The sequence below is a fragment of the Caloenas nicobarica genome, chromosome 6, assembly GCF_036013445.1.
Source record: "Caloenas nicobarica isolate bCalNic1 chromosome 6, bCalNic1.hap1, whole genome shotgun sequence".
NCBI lineage: Eukaryota > Metazoa > Chordata > Aves > Columbiformes > Columbidae > Caloenas > Caloenas nicobarica.
The window spans coordinates 21,211,613-21,229,041 of NC_088250.1; the positions used below are offsets into that span (position 1 = coordinate 21,211,613).

Sequence of the window (17,429 nt, forward strand, 5' to 3'; positions counted from 1 at the left end):
CCGGCCTCCCGCATGACGTTGCTGTCGCCGCAGTCGCAGGCGCCCCCCGCCTGGCTCCGGAACATGTTGTAGTCGTGCCCGGCGTGCTCGCCCTGGTGGAAACACTCGGCGCACAGGCTCATGCAGGGCGAGATCCCGCACGTCCGGCACCGGTAGGCCACGAAGTTGGCGGTCCACACCAGGCCGCACAGCGTGGCCGGGTCGTAGGCCCGCACGGCTTGCACGAAGCTGTCCCACGGCTCCCCGCCCGACAGCAGGCAGCGGCACCACTCCAGCGCCTCGGCCGCCGCCTTGCCGCCGCCCGGGCCCGCCGCCGGGGCCAGCACCCCCTCCAGCAGCGCCCGCAGCTCGCCCGCCGCCGCCCCGCCGCTCTCGCCGCCCAGCGCCGTCTTCAGCCGCGCCGCCGTCGCCCGCTTATCCCGGCCGCTGGCGCCGGCCCCCGCCATGATGGGAAACTGAGGAGCCCTTACGGCTGCGCCGGGCTCCCGGCTCTGGGGCTCCCCCCCGCCGCCCTCCCTCCCCTCCCAGCGGCGCCTCCCTCTCGCGATAGCGACGGAACCGGCGCCCTCGCCGCCGCCCGCTCCCTCCTCCTGGCGCTGCCTCTCCCCTCCCCTGACATTACCCCTCCTCTTCCTCTGCCCTCCCCGCCGGCTCGCACCGCCCTGTCAGCGCGCAGGTGCGCGGCCCGCGCCGCCGCCCCACAAAATGTCGCCGCCCGTCGGCCTGAAACTTCTTGTCGGGACGGGGGAGGCGGCAGCCACGGGGTGCGCGCCGCCTGCCATCGTGGCCTCGGCTGCCGTGCGGGCCCACCTGGGCAGGCCGGCACTCCCGGCGGTAGCGGACTCCTCTTTGTTACCGGGCGGCTGCCGTGAGGTCCGGGCCGCGGGGTCCCGCCGGGTGAGGCGGTGGCAGCTCCGAGGGCGGGAGCGCGGCGGGAACGCGGGCGGCCCCTCTGAGGCTTCAGCGCCGGTGTTGCGTGCTCGCTCCCCCCGGCAGCCCCGCCGGAGGTGCCGCAGCGCCGACGGGCGCGGCAGCGGCCCCGCGCCCCGCGGGCGGCTCCCGCCTCTGCGCGGCCGCGGGCGTCCCGGCCACGCGCAGCCCCGCGCCGGGAGGCCGCGCAGCGCGGCTGCCCGCTCCCACTGGAGAAAATGTACTTGGGTGCGAGCTGCCGTAGCTTACGTGCTGTTCAGCCGTTGTGAAGATCCATAAGTAGGTTTTCAACTATGTAATGGAAAAATTTAAAAGAACAAAAATCTGCCCTTAAACGAAAGTAACCTTTTATGTGACAGCAGCGAACCGCGGGTTCGCCGGGCGGGCTCCCCTCTGCTGGCTTCGCCACCGGATCTCCTGGGGCTGCTCCGTAAGCGCAGGGAGCAGCGGGCCCGCGGTGCAGCGCGTCTCCCTCCAGGACCGCAGGAAGGAAAACGTGAGAAAAGTGGTTAAACTCGCTGCTTTTCTCTGCAGGCGCGTCCCTCCCGCCGGCCAGGCGGAGCTCAGCGGTTTGAGCCCTGAGGAGAGCGCTGGGGGACAGACCTGGCTCTCCCGAGCACGTAATGGTTGTAACACGTAAGGTTGTAACTAAATGTATCGCGTTTATAACGCGCGATAGGCAAAGCGAACATTTGTTAACGGAAGGCGTTGCAGCCCCGCAGGCAGCGGCCACCCCGCGGCGGGGAGGCGCCCTGCAGCGGGCGCGGCACCGCCGTCCCGCGTCACCGGGCGGCGCGGCGCGGGGCCGGCTCGCTGCGCGGGGCCGGGCGGCGCGGCGGAAGTGCGGATCCCTGCGCCCGCCCCGCCGGGGCTGCGGTGAGTGGAGGCGGCGTCACGGGCGTGGGGGTGTGCGGGCCAGCGGCTTCGCGGCCGCGGAGAGGGCGCCGTCGGGCCAGCGGCCGGGGCAGGTCTCCGGGGCTCGGTTCCTGCTCTGCGGAGCCCTGGGCCGAGGCGGGCGCGGGGCCTCCTCGGCGCCTGGCCTGGGAGCCGGCTGCCGGCGGTGGGTGGGGAAACATCCGTGCGGCGTCAGCTGGGCCCGAACCCGCCGCGCGGGAACGCCCGGGGGTGCTGAATGCGGTGGGATTTGGTGTAAAATAATGACAGATAATCTGTGGTTTGTTTATATTATTAGAACTGATTACACATTATTTTCCTTAGTTAAGCGATAAACATGAAGAAAATAAAGCTTAAAGAACTGGAAAGCTGTCTTCAGCAAGTTGATACTTTTGAGAGTCCCAAACTGCTCCTTGAGCAGTATCCAACGAGCCCGCACATCGCAGGTACAGGGTCCTGCAGCACTGCTGTCTCTTCTACTGCTTCTTCATCAGCACTTAACAAAAAAGTATTTCTACTGCATTATCTCCTGTGAAGGCTTTACACTAAAAGTAGTTGAGAAATTGTATCCAGCAGGAATGTAATTACTTATTTTTAAACGATGTGTTAACTTATTTTCATTTGAAGTACGCTGTTAATGTACAATCCAAAAATAAGGTAATCTGATTTAAAATATAATGTTGTAATAGAAACGTCTTAATCTGTAAATCAGAAAGCTGAAATGGACTTATTGAACAGCATACAAAAACCAGCAAAAGTGTACATACAGACACTCATCATACCTTAATTATGATTTTTTTCAATATTTTACGTGTTTTTCTCCCACATACATTTTTCCACAGATGATACTCACAGCTCTGTGTGTAATCTCTCCGCCAAAGATCTACAGTTCTAGTACTTGCCAAAATGTTTTTAAGTTCTTTTCACATATAAATGAAAAAGAAGTACAGACAGTGAGAACATCAGCTTGATTTTGCTTGACAAGAAACCTTTAGTTCAGGGTTTTCTGAAGACAGAAGTAGCTTTTCTTCATTAATCAGATGCATATTTGATATTATTGACCTGCGGCATTTTTGTTTTGTTTGTTTGTTTTTTCCTCAGCATGTATGCTTTATACAATTCACAATACCTTTGATGACATTGAAAACAAAACAGTTGCAGATTTAGGATGTGGTTGTGGCATGCTCAGCATCGGAAGTGCAATGTTAGGAGCAGGGTAAGTATTTAATACTAAATTCTGGTGGTTTTTTTTCTGGTATAGAAGAATAGAAAATAAGGTTAGGACATAGTAATGCTGAACTAATATTATTTTAGATATCTAATCTGGTACATAATGAGGCTATTTAATATGTTTAGACAGTCAATAACCATTCAAATAGTGGAAGGAGATGGACAGTTGCCATGAATTTGGAGGTGACAATGTTTGCTTTCCCCCAAAGTACTAAATGAACACTTGAAACTTCCTTCACAAACTTTAAAACGGTATTTGAGAAAGGGCAACAGAGCTGCTTGCATTTATCAGCACTGAATTAATAGCATATGCTTGTTACATTTCCTATAGAAAACAAGTTCTGTACACAGATCTCTTTCAAAACTTTACTACAGAATTTAAGCATCATTTTATTTTGCAAGAGCCTAATATGTGGCTTTTTTTTTAAATAGATTTTGTGTGGGGTTTGACATAGATGCAGATGCGCTGGAAATATTTAATAGCAATATTGAAGACTTTGAGCTCACCAACATCAACATGGTTCTGTGCGATGTCTGCTGTATATCTGACAGCATGTCAGAGACTTTCGACACTGTTATTATGAACCCACCATTTGGTACAAAGCATAATAAAGGTTGGTAATTCTGAAAGTCAGAAATAAATAGGAATGAAACAGCAAGGGAACACTTCTAATGAAACATCTCCCTTTTTATTACAATTACCTATTGTAATTACCTAGAATTTTGTGGATCTGGAATCAGTTTATTAAGTACAGATTATCAACTTCAACTTGTAAATAACAATTGCTGGGTTTGAAATAACCATTACTAGCTATTTCATATCCCTATCATTTTTCTCTTTTACTAAAAGCAATTGGGTAAGTTTTAGAAATACTTTATGTACCTTCATGTGTTCAGTGCTGTTTCTCAAATAGCTATTACTCCAGAAAAACTGAAGTATGAGGCAGATCTTTAAATCCTCTAGTTTAAGCTTGCATTTAACAATTCTAAGAATTTCAACATTCTTTTAGGAATGGATATGATTTTTCTGAAAACTGCTTTACAAATGGCAAAAACAGCTGTATATTCCCTTCATAAAACTTCAACACGTCAGGTAAGTCCTTCATTTTAGTAGGGTGAGCATTAATGAGGCAATGAAATAGTTGGCATTTAATTATGTTGTCTATATATATCTTCACTGATTTTTTCACACCTTTATGGGAATGAAACTCATTTCAGCTGAATACTAGTCCTGTCAAATAACTGATCTCACATGCATCAAGATAAGTGATCAAATGCTTCACCTTGAAAAACAAAAGCACAGGAGACTTCTTAAATACAGGAGCCGTTTATACCACGTATATGTTTATACGACAGTGTAAGAAAGAGCTTTTAAATTTACCTGTATCTGTTTAATATTGTAGCACATTCAAAAGAAAGCAGATGAATGGGAAGTGAAGATGGAAGTCATAGCAGGTAAGATTAATTTGTCGTTAAAAAAAAAAAGCAGCACCCCAACATTTTGTTGGAGGCTAATACCTGTAATACTACTAGCCAGTCTTAACAGTCTGAGGTACATTTAAGTGTGATTTAACACTGGAAATAACTTAAGTCTTTTTGTAAGCAGCATTTTTTTTATTACCTTGCTACCTGGCTAGAACACAAGCAGGCACTTACTAAGGCTCTGAGGAATACATATTCTGTGCAGAATTAGAACTTTATTTCTTCCTGGACTAGAGTCTGTCTTCAAGCAAAAGTTACCTACCTTCTTGTTTCAAAAGGAGATTGTTGCTGTTTAACAAAAGCAAAGTGCAGGTCAGTTCTCACACACAAAAAAAGTACCCTGTCCTTATAGTCACCTTAATATTTTTCTGAGAGTTGTTCAAGCATCTTCCCTATTCTTCCATGTCACCAGCTGGATGCTTTATAGAGTCATACAACTTGAGACATGGAACAGCATTTCTGCCATCCACTTACTGTGTGATGTGGTTGGCTTAAATGTTCAGTAATAATCTAGTCCAGAGGTCAAAACAGTTTATCCAGTCAGGGGCAGCAGAGCGGGGCAACAGGAGAACATGGGTGTAGGGTGTAAGTCATTCCAGTATAACAAGTGTTCTTTCTACTGTTCACAGAACTTAGATATGACCTACCAGCATCATACAAGTTCCATAAGAAGAAATCAGTAAGTATAAGACCTAACATAACTGAGAAAATGCTCTGTCTTGTACTGGGCAGGTAAATAAATTCTACTTAAGAAAATCTAAGTTTGATGGCCATATATACTGGATGAGGAATGCTCACAGCACCTGTGAGAATTTCACTATGATGACATCAAGTTCCATTGCTGTTACTACATTTTGTAGTTGAACAGGGAAAAGAATAATTGTAATGCAAGTCAAAGCTATACACAAAGATTAAAGCCAGCACTGCAACTAGGCATGAAAAATCCAAGGCAGGGGTATCAAACTCGTTTTCACCAGGGGCCACATCAGCCTTGCAGTTGCCTTCAAAGGGCCAAATGTAATTTTAGGACTGTACATACAGTCTGCGAGGCTGATGCGGCCCCTGGTGAAAATGAGTTTGACACCTCTGATCTAAGGGCAGCATCCTTGACACAACTTTTAATAGTTACTTGCTTGATCCTATCTGCAACTCAAACTTAGACTGAATGAAGTGATGAAGGCCAGAGTAACTAGGATTTCACAGCTGTAGCATTATTTCAGTGTTCTATGCTTTGTCCTGTAAGTAGCTGCAGCCGGTGAAATCCCTCACAGAACCATCTTACAGGGGGTAGGAGGAAGCTGTGCACTTCATCTCACAATAGAAAATCTAGTCAGGATGCTGGAGTATTGAAGCTTAATCCCACGGGCAGGTTTCCTGGGTGCTAAATGCTGGCCTAGAAGACATTTATCCCATTACCATAGGGGAAGTAGACTGAGCAAGATTTGAAGATGGTTAGGAATGCTGAGTAGCAAAGACTAGAAGTTTTATTCAGCTGTACCTGTTTTCTTGGTGACTTGAACTTAAATGATGGAAATCTGTCCTTCAGCTTTGCTACTTCACAGTTACAGCTTTATACCACATGAACATCCAGGCTTCAGTAGTAAGCAGTTTTAAGTTCCGAATTTATTGGCAGTTGCTATTTAACGTAACTGCAAGATTACAGTAATGTCCAGAACCTTTTACATTTGAATGAAGTGCCAGAGAAGTTGAGAGGATCTGACAGTATAAACAAAACTATAAATATAAAAGTTTTCCAGGGTGGTATGTTAAGAGTAAGCATGCTGCTTAAACACCAACAACAAAAAGCTGTAACCTAAAAAAATGAAGCTTTCCTCTCATTATAGGTTGACATTGAAGTGGATTTCATTAGATTTTCTGCCAAGAAACTCCCGAACTGAGGCATGTCTTTAAAACCTATTGAAAATGGAACAATAAAAAGAACTATTTTATTTTTTATTATAGTATTACTGATTTCCATCTCCGTTTTCTGTTTTCAGTTGTTTTGGTGCAGGTTCTTCTTTTTCCATTTCCTCTAGTGGTCTCTTCTTGGGACTTGCTGGTTCTGCAAGATTGAATATGTAGTCATTTATGGTAAAGGAAAGCATTGCAGTATTACCTGCAATTTTCTGAAAAAAACTCGTCCTACCATGTAAATTCAAGGATCAGTCCTAGTTTATCCACAGCCACTGCTATGCTAGAGGGTTTACTTATTACTGTGACTTCAAAGCTTTTATATGTTCCAAAACACCAACTTCGAAGAGCTTCCTCCCTGTATAACTTTACAGGAGGAGAGCAGGTAAGAAGATGAAGGGATACAATCTAAGAGGAGTAGGTTTCACTGGGTTTTGTTTAAGCAGGTGCCATAACTAATGAACAGAAGCTTAGTTCTTCATCTTCTCCAAGCTAAATGTGCAGAATATATATATTAAAAAACCAATGTCTTCTCGGATTCTTGAGGAAAAAAAAATTCACTACTCCAGAGACTGGGTCTGTACAGTTGCGTGATGTTGCCAACAACCACCATCTTTCATTGCAGAATGCTTTGAACAGCCCTGCAGTACAAACTCGCGTATCTAGTAATTATTTTAATATGCTTTCCGAAGATTTCTGGAAGGAATCAAGCACAAGACCCTTAAAAAGTTACTTTACTGATACTGACAAAGAGGACAGAAATACTACAATGTAGGGGCAAATCTGAAACACTTTTAGGAAATGTGGGTACTTCTCCAGAAAGCAGCTCCATGTACTAAAGCAGCTGCATCCAGTGCACAGAATGACATACCTGTTTTAGTACCATCTTCACCTTCTTCTTCTTCATTCTCAAACTTTATTTTCTTGCCCTGAAACTCTACTTTTCCTTTGTGTGCACCTTGAGGTATCTTCCCCCCTCTTCCTTTTCCTTTAATTTTGCGTCCTGTGGGGATATAAGATGTCAGGAACTTTGTATCATTTGTCTTTTGACTGTCAAGCTCAAAAGAATACTTTACAGTTAGTGTTTATCATGTCTTCACTATTTATACTTTCACACAGTGCCACTTCTAGGACATTATAAATGCTTAAACCAATAAAAGGACCTTTTGTTTTCTGTTTCAGCAGTTCTTGCTGATCTTCCAGTATTTTTTTCAGAGCTTCCTTCTCTGCATCTCCTTCTAGCACTTCCCATGTAACATCCTTGTTCCGAAGCTGTAAGTTTCCATTATGCGCTGCTTTGGCTTTTTCCAGAGCTTCTTTTGCAGTACTCTTAAATAGGATAATTCCCTTAAAAAGAAGAGTGGTATTTGCATTTGAATCTTACTGCGAAAACATTCAGCTAGAATGATGAACAACATGTCCTGCAAGGTACCTCAGCAAGTTCATTAATTTTGCATGATGTAAGATATGTCTAGACTGAAGCAAAGCCCTCAGACTGTCCTAACAAACAGTCTCTGTTGAACTTATCAACTGAGAAGGCTGGAACCTTTATCCATTCTTTTGAAAGAATTTAAGGGAATAATTTAACTCTCTAAATGTTCTGTGATTCCACAAAGAGAACAAGCATTTAATAATTCAGTTTCAGACTTTACTACAGAGATCTTAACTCATTGTCTAAGATTCTACTGACCTCCTTTGCACCTCTGACAAAGTGTATCCATTTGATTTCTCCGTGACCGGAAAATACTTCATGGAGATCTTCTCTGCATGTTTGATCATCTAGGTCACCAGAAAACTTCAAAAGACATCCCATCTTTTCTTCCAGAGACTTCTAAACAAAATTTTAAAAACCCACATTTTTGTCGAAGAGTCAAGCTTGAATATTCTTTCCCCCCACCACCCAATCCTGAGACTATTAAAACATGACAGTGATAAATAAGCAGTTGAAGTCACCCCCCACTTTGCACCATCAGTAACCCAAGCATTCTTGCTACATAGCTTACTAATGCTGATGTCCAAGTCTTGCCTAGTGTGTCCCCACTCCTTTATTCTTTTTTTTTTTCTTTTAATTTTCTTTGCTTACTATGATGCATTTATGTGCAACTTAGGACTTTTTCCTGTAAGAGACTTACACTCGTTAAATTCTACAAAACAATTTCCTGAAGGCTAACACCTCAGGTTAAAAATCTATGTAATACTGATTAAATCCTTACTGGAACAATGATGATCTCAGTGGTGCATTTAGGATCAGTTCTGAACAGGCACACATGCCTAATAATTTAAATTCAGGATATGATCCTTTAAATAAAATTTATCTCTTTAAAATAAGAATGAATACCATGACATAACAAAGTCTTACTGTAGTTTAGTTGAAAAGCTGAACTGACTTTCTAGAAAGTGCTCTATATTACACAATTTCAAACTCCAAATATCCCATGTTAGCTTTACAAAACAAACATGCTCCTGCACCTACATTATGTGTGGACTGAAAATCCATACAAAAGCAAGCATTGCATACTTTTCAGTATAGCTATTTAAGAAACCCATACCATTTCAGCATCTGCTGCCTGTTTCTGTTTTTCTTCTTTTTCCCTGTAGAAAAGTTAAATTAATTAACAGTTGGTTCAAGTGCAGTCAGGTGAGCCAAACCAGGTACTTCAGTTGATGACTTACTGTTTAGCTCTTGCTTTAGCTTCTACTTTGTTTTGTCTCCTTTCTTCATTTTTCTTTGTACAGTACTCCTCCCTTCAATAGAATATAAGCTCAGTTAATACCACTTTAAGTATTGCATTATAATTACTTCATATGGCAGCAGTAGCCAAGAAACAGCTGAGATTATCACTGGGAGTTGAGCTGCTAGCCTCCAAAAGGTACAGTGACCAATACCTGTACAACAGTGTAGAAATGCACGCTTCTCCAGTCAAGCTGGATTCTTGTCTAAATCCACCCTTGACCATTATGAGTTCATACCTCAGTTAAGTGCACTTACTTGAAAAGCACTATCAGCTCTGTGTCTTTGTACTTTTGGTTTGGGATCTCTGTGAACTTCTTAGCAGATTCAACACTGTCAAAAACTGCAAATATTGAGCCCTGTTAAATGGTAAGAGACATTCAGTGCTGGAGTAATTGAGCAGAATGTTGTTTGGGGGGATCCCTGCCCCAGGTTCCTTGCAAGAGCTACTACCTTAAACGTTCTCTGCAACGTTCTTCTCATTTGAATGTTTTCAACTGGACCTTTATCTTCAAGCCATTCTTTGATGTCATCAAGAGTTGCATCTAGTGGAAAGCCTTTCTGCAAAACAGTAACAAGCTTCAATTATATGCAACAAACTGACACCTAGTCAGAAATTGAAACCCATCTAGTACAAGTTAATTCAAGCTTCATTTAGATGGTTTTCAGTCGAAGTCATGCAGGACAGCACAGAGCAAAGGAAGAGGTTTACTTACAACATAAACAGATCTGTTTTTAATTGCAGCCTTATACTGGTCATTTAATTCAGGAAGGGGTTTGTTTGGAGATCTTCTGATTTTAGTTTTGTCTTCATTTATTTCCATTAAACCAGTCTTGGATTTTCTTAATGCTTCTACAATAACACTAAAATCTTTTGAAAGGCGACTTAACCTATTGAGTAAGCAGACACAGGTTATTACAAATATACAGGAAAAGCTGAAGCCAAATGTTAAAGCAGCAGTAGGAGCTGTACATGCAGACCAGGGACATTTGGCCCCGAACAGAGATAAGCAGCTGAATATCACCCTTCCATCCAGATCAGTTGTACTTTGTTTTTACCTGTTGAATTTGATCATTACTTCCAAAGGCACCCAGCCATCATCTAACTTGATTTGTTCCTTTAGGAACTTGTCTCTTGGTAGATTGTGGTTGCCAAAATAGTACTGCGCAAAAAAAAAAAAAAGGGAGAGATATTTGTCTTCAAATGTTTGGTCTTAAAAACTAATTTTCATCTGACAACTTACTGCAGTGCATTGAGACATATCAAATTAATGAATCTGAACAATTAGAAATTCTGAAGTTATTATTTCCTGCTTTAACATGATATTTTGGAAAAGCTAGCTGCAACACATAAGCTCTAAAAAAAAGTACTTCTTGCAATGGGACTAATAAGGCAAAAGACTGCAGTTTTGTTTAGGAAAAAGCAGGAAGCTTATTCTGTTAACATAAATTATTCATCAGCCTGATCAAGCTCTGCAGAGTCAAACTCAAATTTGTCGCTAACAGATTCAGGTTTTAGTCCTCATTTAAGGAATGTATAAGCAAGAACATTGTATTTTCCACGTTGAGAAATCATACACATAGACTAGAGTTTCTAGGTCTTGTTCAAGAAAATACTGTAAGATTAAAATATTTTTATTTTAATTTACTGTGTTCCCATTTTGATCATGTCCAGAGTGGGAAGAGCAGAGTGTCATGTAGTTGACGAATTGTCCAGTTCAGTCAGTACAAGACAGACAAGTTAATGAGATTCTTTTGCTTATTAGCAGTAATCTAATCAGGGTCAAATACTTGAAGGCATAGGGTAAGTTGAAGCCTTTCCACCGATATAATTGTGCTTTAAAAAGCCAATGCAGGTTTTACAACAATACCTCTGCCTCTAGAATACCTCAAAATCACATTACCACAAGTCTAGCTTTGTAGACTATTTTTCCTCAATCTCTGTTTTTTTGTATTTTGACCAGCACAGATTCCCCAGTAGGAGGATTCCCCCTCTCCAATTAAGTCATATAGAATTTAAATGCATTTTCCCATTCACATTGATAGAATAATCCCAGTGAACACAGTAATAAATTGTTCAATGATACATTTACTTGCCATAGCACCTAAAACACTACCAAGTTAAACCTTTTGCGTTTTTAAATGGTGGTCTTAACAGGCAACACTAGAGAAATGTAACTTCCAACTTAGACTACAATTACAACTTATCTTAAAGTATTAAATACCTGTCATAGACCTGTGACAGACATTTTTTGAAGAGTTGAAGATTCAGGTCTAATTCCCAATCAAGTTAACTTCTATTAGCCAAGTCCTTAACAATGAATGCCTCCAAAACTGCATCCCAGTCCAGATTCCAAACTATAAATTGAACTTACCTCAATTTGCTGACAGATTTTGTTTTCCAAAATAGACATGTTTTCACCCTCTCCATTTGCAGCCATTTTCACCAGCTGTGCTGAAAAGAATATAGAGCAAATGCATTAAGTATTGAATAGTACTTTCTACAGACTTACATTTGTGTAGTGTTGCATTTCACAGCAGCCTCATCTAAACAAGATAACAGCTGAGTTTTTAGCCATGTTTATGCTTGTGAGCCAATTTTAAACATGACTGCAGAACTCCAAGAGGAAACTATGAAACAAGGGGGAGGGGAATAAAAGCAAAATACTTTGGTTGTTAAGACAGCATTTGACATTCTGCATTCAAGAGAAGTAAAAAAAAATGCTGGCACTTTACAGCATTATTTGTTATTTACCTTTTCTAGGCATAGATTCTCAGTTGGTACCTAACAGCAATAAACCTGAGAGCCAACAATGTTTGCTCTCTAAGTCAAATCCAACCACTCATCTCTAGGCAAAGCATCAATAACAAAACTTGTTTAATATTCCTACATAGCTATCATTAGAAACTTTTCCTGAAACTTCTGCCTCCTAATTAATCTTTGGAAGTTCAAGGAACTTCCTGGAGGACAGAATGAAAATATCTGCATTTACTAATGCATCCTAAACTTTACAAACTTGTCTTCAATGCAGTTCTGCCTGAATACTGAATCAAGCATCTTTGATAAGAGGTAAGATGTTTTAACTTGAAAGTAACTTGTTACCTTAACTGGCATTAAGCATATAATCCTAGTACATCAGATACAGCCACTACACACACTAGAAGGTTGATAAGAAAGCAGCTACTGGCCAGAAAGTTAATTCGCATCAGAAAATGTCTATCTAGTTGCTCTTAAGATAAGGATAGAGGGTGAAGAGTAATCCTTGAGGGAAACTGCAGCTTTATAAAACTGTCAGAAATCAGTTTGAATTCAGTTTTGAACTATGAAGCACAGATTTCTCCCTTTGGCCACTATCACGCTTGTTAAATCCAGCTGCAGAAGATGAAGCAGTTTCATAGCCCTCAGTTACCCCAGCTCACAGAGCAGTGATCACTAAGACTACTCAAGATGGGTTTGCACTCATGTCTTGCATGGCTTATTGGGAGGTTTAAGCACACACATTCTGCTCTTCTGCCACTTGCAGGACAGAACATCTTTCAGAGCATCAAGATGACTGACAAGGTGGAAGTAGGGAGAAATCCCGAGACTCCCTTGTCACAGGAAATTATGTTCACCAGCACAGCCACCCGGCAGCCCCACCTTCTTATTTTAGTAGTTTAGTTCACCAATCCTGGTTCAGCCTGCAGTCTGCAGTACTCCCATTGCCTCCTCTTCCTGATGTTGATGCCAGGTTGCATCCTTTGACTTGCTTGTAGTTCTTTTTAATCTAGGCACTTACAGCCTTAACATTTGCATCCTGGTCTCCACTACTGGACTGCCACCTGTACCTAACATTGTAACACTCCTTAAAGCTTGATTTCAGTTGAGTGTTAGTTGACAGCTATGCTTAGGGTGTCATCCATTTGTCTGCAAAGCACTTCACAGAAATCCAGGCCATTGTACACCAGCTCACAGTTGCAGTTACTTTAGAGATGTCTCACTTGAGCCATCCTGACTGCAGGAGACTGCCTCAGTTCACCACCACATTCAGGTGCCGGCACTATCCTACCACTCCCCTGTGATGTTGTCCCCAGCCTGAATTGTGAGAAGCCAGTGTTCTATTTTACATTATACCTAATTTGGTGTAATTTAATGACAGTCTATGGAGTAGTCTCAGCTTTTTCCACTGGATCAACTAATTGACCACATTCCTTAGGTGTAACACCTGATCCAACAGAAAGTTAACCCCTACTGAAGAAATGGAAAACCAGTTCTATTAGATAAAATCATCACTGACTTAGCTTGTAGAAGACACTAATAATGGAACCGTTAGGGCAGGGAAGACAAGAGAATAAAAAAGAAAATCAGAAAAACCTTTCTGTGGCAGCAAGCAGTTGTAGTGGGTTGGGTTTGACATCAAACAATATCCTCAGGGTCAAACAAAAGTACTGAATGGTGGCTGGGTGGATCTCCATATTCTCCAACCTTAGTTTGGCAATTTAAATCACATTGTAAAGTCTCCTCCAGGTGCAGATTTTTTTAAGCAGTAGGCAACATATTTAAATAAACCATTTTCTTACAAGTGCTTTTTACAGTACAGCTCAATTAACATTTAAGACTACATACTCATTTACTAATGTGGTGGTTCTACTGAAAGTGAGTTAATTTTCTTCATGCAGTTGGAAACTTTTCTTTCTTGTAGCTAGCACAGTTGTTGTTTGTATTTAGTTTGAGAATAACACCTCAGAACAAAATTCATGTTTTTCTCCAAGTAACTTTGTGGAGGCTTTGAGCTGAAACAAAGAGAATGTAAGAACTTACTGTTATCCTAGTTATTGTCAGGGAGACCAAGGTCTTTCAAGGCTCTCTGTCTGCAGGTGGGAGGCAGCTGGGAAGGGGGCATAGATGGGACAGACCTTGACTGACATCCAGGCTGATCAATGAGAACATTCCATGCCATTAGCATCATGCTTCACATTTAAGGAAAGACAAGTTTTCCAGCTAGAGAGAGGGACGTTTCGGTTCTGCTCCATTTCAGTTGAGTTTCATTCAGGAGTTTATTTCAGTTCGTCCTTTTGCCATCCTGCCATTCTGCAGTGGCCTCTGGGCCTTTCTGCCCTCTTCCCCCAGGACTGGCTGTTTGGGACCAGGGTGCTCGCTCTCTTCCAGGGAGTGGCTGCACAGTGCGGATGGAGTTCATGAGCAATTGCATTGAGTATCTTTTATTTTATATTCTATTTCCATTATATATATATTGCTAATAGTAGTATATTAGTATTATTTTGTTATTTTATTAACTCAATCCATGAGTTTCTCCCTTCCCTTTCGATTCTGTCTCCTATTTGAGGGTGAGGGGAAATGAGCAAGTGACTATCATGGTTTTGAATTGCTAGCTGGGGTTCAACCACAACAACTAAGAGGTATAAAAAATTCCTCCCTCTTGCATATTGTGAGGAAAAAAAAATAATTTGCATTTAAGTCATGTATCCAGTTTTAAGAAATGCATTAACAATACGTTCTGGAACTCTAGAACAGAGACAACATGTTTGGTACACACTGAAATACAGATTGAGCTGGACAGAGGAGTCTTTCCTCAGCACCTTCCATTTGCTCGGCCAGACCCCAGTACGCCATCAAGGAAGAGCTGAGCTGGGGCAGGTGCTCTGTGCTCCTCTGTAACGTGAAACACAGACCAGCCTCCCTGTTTGCTCCTTCAGCAGTCTTCGCTGTTTAACCTATCTTAAGGAACAGCACATGGATCTCTTGGAGAAAGTTTTCCCTTGAATTCAAGTTGTTAAAATAAAACTTGGGGCCTTTCGGCTGCATACTGCCAAATCACCAGCGGTTCTACCCCAGTTAACGAGGTGAGGATTAGGCAGAGGCTGCATGTCTGAGATGGTGTAGTTACAATAAAAGCCATTCATAAAGCTGTTGACTTTGCTTTGGTTTTGTCATTTAGAGAGATCGACCCCTCAATCTGTCCAGGGTAGCCTGGCTCTTCTAGCCTCACAAAAAAAAAAAAATCATCACACCAGTCTGAAACATGCAGGACAGCCTTTGTTTTACTGCTGCACATCCAAGAAGCCATTAAGAAATGCCAAGATAATAGTTACTAGTGCTGTGAAGCATAAGGGAAGAACATATGCTTTTGTCTTCACCCAGCTTCTGCCACCTGAACTCCTTCAGCCTTGTTAGATCCTTGAATACTCTTTCTTGCACATCCCAGCTCTCCGTGCACCAGTCTCCCACTCTGGGTACCAGAATACCCAGAACCAGCAACTCACTTTCCACATAGTAAGGCTCAGCTCCACTGCTAAGAGATGAAAAACAAAGTCTATTTCTGTAGCAGTACTTTCAAGATAAAAAACAAACTGTACAGAAGTACAAAACAACACAAGACTTGGGAAAAGTCCTTCAGATTAAGTCTTATGTGCGGAAAAGTTTTTCTAAAAAGCACCCGTTCAGCTGCAAGTAACAACATACTGAAGGCAAGACTAAGAAAGAGTCAAGCTTGCCACACGTGGAATTCAGTTCAGACACTGATCAAGCTCTAACCCATTTAGGATAAAAGCAGAAGCAGCCTTCTAATTTAAGAGAAATTCTGGTCTTGCTGCACATGCTCACTTCAGGCTCTTTAGCTCAGTCATTTGGCACAAGCCTGGCTTCTGGATCCAACTTCCAGATCAATAGTTTTCAGCTGCTGTGCAGCAATGAAGATAATAAAAAGCTGGCTCCACTGAAGAACAGCCACAGCCTGAAGTCTGCAAAATCCTACCTAAGAGTTTATTTGAAGTGTTTTCTCACTAGACCACACTGAGCTGTTCATTTTGTTTGCCAACAGCCTGTATCAGTACTACTCAAAATGAAGACAAGGTAAAATAATGCAAGTAAACATGAGATTTAAACTACAAATGGAAAATGACAGTCAAGCCCTTTACCTACAGCAATATCATCCCACACCATGTTAGCCAGATCCCAGAAGAACCCGTGGGTGGATTTTAATGTTACCAGTAATTTAGTTTACGGATTTATGATCTGGATAAAACCTAGTTGCAGGCTAACTGCTTTTACCATTACTATAATAGAGAGAGGAAAAGGATTAAAAAAAAGTTTCCCCAATAAAGTAACATGGAGCTGTTACTGATGGAATTCAGGAACCCGTGTGCGAGAGGTGTGAGCCTTCTGCCCAGGTTCTTGTATCAACACACAGCTCTTTGTTTCCGGTAAGGATTAACTGCCGCCACTCGCCATCACAATGGTATCGGCACGGTTAGTTTTTGGGTAGAATCGGTGCAGTGTAAGCAGGAATTCCTTACAAGCAGCATGTAAACGGCAGAAGTGTCAGCTCCCGCACCGCACGCCCGTGCTCGGAGCCCACGGGTTCGCCCCCAGACACTTCCAGCCCCGCGCCGCGCTCAGCCCGCCCGGCTCCCGCGGCGCCCGAGCCCCCGGCGCTCCCACCCCCGCAGGAGGCGCTGCCGGCGGGAACCGCGGCGGCTCCGCCCGTCCCGCAGCGCTGCGGGCCAGGCGGCGGCGGCAGCTCCGCCGGGCGCGGCCGGGCCCCGCGCCGCAGCACGTGCTTCCCCGCCCCGGGGGCTCCTCCCGGCCGGCCCGCCAGCAGCCGCAGGCCCCGCCACCCGCCCCGGAGCCCGCCCTGCCCCGGCACGGCCTGGCGGAGCGCGGCGCGCCCGAGCGGCGCCAACCCCCGGCGCAGCCGCCCCGCGCGGGGGCCACGGGCCGGCCCGGACACGAACCTGCGGCAGCTCCCACACCGGCCCCCACGCGGCCCCGCTCCGCCGCTTTAAAGGCCGCAGTCGGCGCCGCGCGGCCCAGCAGCCCCTGCGGCCGCCGCCCGCCCCTCACGTGCGCGCCGCTTCCGGGGCGGGGCGGCAGCGCGCGGCTGAGCGGGGCGGGCCCTGGGGAGGGCTGCGCCTCCAGTCCCCGCCCCGCGGACGCTGCGCTCCGAGCCGCCCTTCGGCTCCCGTCGCCGCCCTTCGGCTCCCGTCGCCGCCCTTCGGCTCCCGTCGCCGCCCTTCGGCTCCCGTCGCCGCCCTTCGGCTCCCGTCGCCGCCCTTCGGCTCCCGTCGCCGCCCTTCGGCTCCCGTCGCCGCCCTTCGGCTCCCGTCGCCGCCCCGCCGCCGCTCCTTGGCGCGGCCAGAGGTGCCCCTGCGCCCGGAACGGTTTGCGGAACGGACAGCGGCGAACGGGAAACGCGCAGCACCTGCCCGGGCCGGGGGGTCTGGTCACACGGGTTTGCGGTTAAGAGAAGTA

At 44.6% G+C, this 17,429-nt stretch overlaps 3 protein-coding genes across 11 annotated transcripts in view; 1 reads left to right on the forward strand and 2 right to left on the reverse strand.

Moving 5' to 3' along the window:
* UBR3 (ubiquitin protein ligase E3 component n-recognin 3) overlaps positions 1–503 on the reverse strand; it is a 116,842-nt gene extending 116,339 nt beyond the window's left edge. The window contains exon 1 of the mRNA XM_065637380.1: positions 1–503. Coding sequence (XP_065493452.1) covers positions 1–446 — 446 coding nt within the window. The 5' untranslated portion in view covers positions 447–503.
* Positions 62–6,500, forward strand: METTL5 (methyltransferase 5, N6-adenosine). Of its 4 annotated transcripts, none has more exons than XM_065637379.1 (9): positions 720–873; positions 1,465–1,571; positions 2,149–2,270; positions 2,926–3,040; positions 3,487–3,668; positions 4,065–4,147; positions 4,458–4,509; positions 5,166–5,215; positions 6,381–6,500. In XM_065637379.1, exons 3-9 carry the CDS (start codon positions 2,162–2,164, stop codon positions 6,432–6,434), a joined length of 645 nt encoding a protein of 214 aa, XP_065493451.1. In that variant the 5' UTR covers positions 720–873; positions 1,465–1,571; positions 2,149–2,161; the 3' UTR covers positions 6,435–6,500. The 4 variants fall into 4 exon arrangements, with proteins under 4 accessions (XP_065493448.1, XP_065493451.1, XP_065493449.1 ...); XM_065637377.1 differs by having other exon boundaries at positions 1,465–1,566; XM_065637376.1 differs by lacking the exons at positions 720–873; positions 1,465–1,571 and adding an exon at positions 62–152.
* Positions 6,135–17,429, reverse strand: part of LOC135990053 (kelch-like protein 23) — a 24,147-nt gene continuing 12,852 nt past the window's right edge. For 3 of the 6 annotated variants that reach the window (XM_065637372.1, XM_065637368.1, XM_065637367.1), the window contains 11 exons: positions 11,554–11,633; positions 10,238–10,341; positions 9,895–10,069; positions 9,632–9,739; positions 9,437–9,537; positions 9,121–9,192; positions 8,997–9,039; positions 8,138–8,278; positions 7,611–7,794; positions 7,319–7,450; positions 6,135–6,598 (listed from right to left, as the gene is read on the reverse strand). In XM_065637372.1, coding sequence (XP_065493444.1) covers positions 6,501–6,598; positions 7,319–7,450; positions 7,611–7,794; positions 8,138–8,278; positions 8,997–9,039; positions 9,121–9,192; positions 9,437–9,537; positions 9,632–9,739; positions 9,895–10,069; positions 10,238–10,341; positions 11,554–11,619 — 1,224 coding nt within the window. In that variant the 5' untranslated portion in view covers positions 11,620–11,633 and the 3' untranslated portion in view covers positions 6,135–6,500. Of the gene's footprint in view, positions 6,599–7,318; positions 7,451–7,610; positions 7,795–8,137; positions 8,279–8,996; positions 9,040–9,120; positions 9,193–9,436; positions 9,538–9,631; positions 9,740–9,894; positions 10,070–10,237; positions 10,342–11,553; positions 11,634–13,979; positions 14,335–16,912; positions 17,037–17,429 lie in introns of those variants that run through there. The other 3 variants (XM_065637370.1, XM_065637373.1, XM_065637371.1) reach the window with 3 other exon arrangements.

Bases quoted from the DNA above. Each gene is read 5' to 3' on its own strand.
- METTL5 (XM_065637376.1), top strand. From the start codon at position 2,162: ATGAAGAAAATAAAGCTTAAAGAACTGGAAAGCTGTCTTCAGCAAGTT. The intron at 3,669-4,064 runs GTTGGTAATTCT...ACATTCTTTTAG, and splicing joins TGGTACAAAGCATAATAAAG to GAATGGATATGATTTTTCTG. The intron at 4,148-4,457 runs GTAAGTCCTTCA...TTAATATTGTAG, and splicing joins ATAAAACTTCAACACGTCAG to CACATTCAAAAGAAAGCAGA.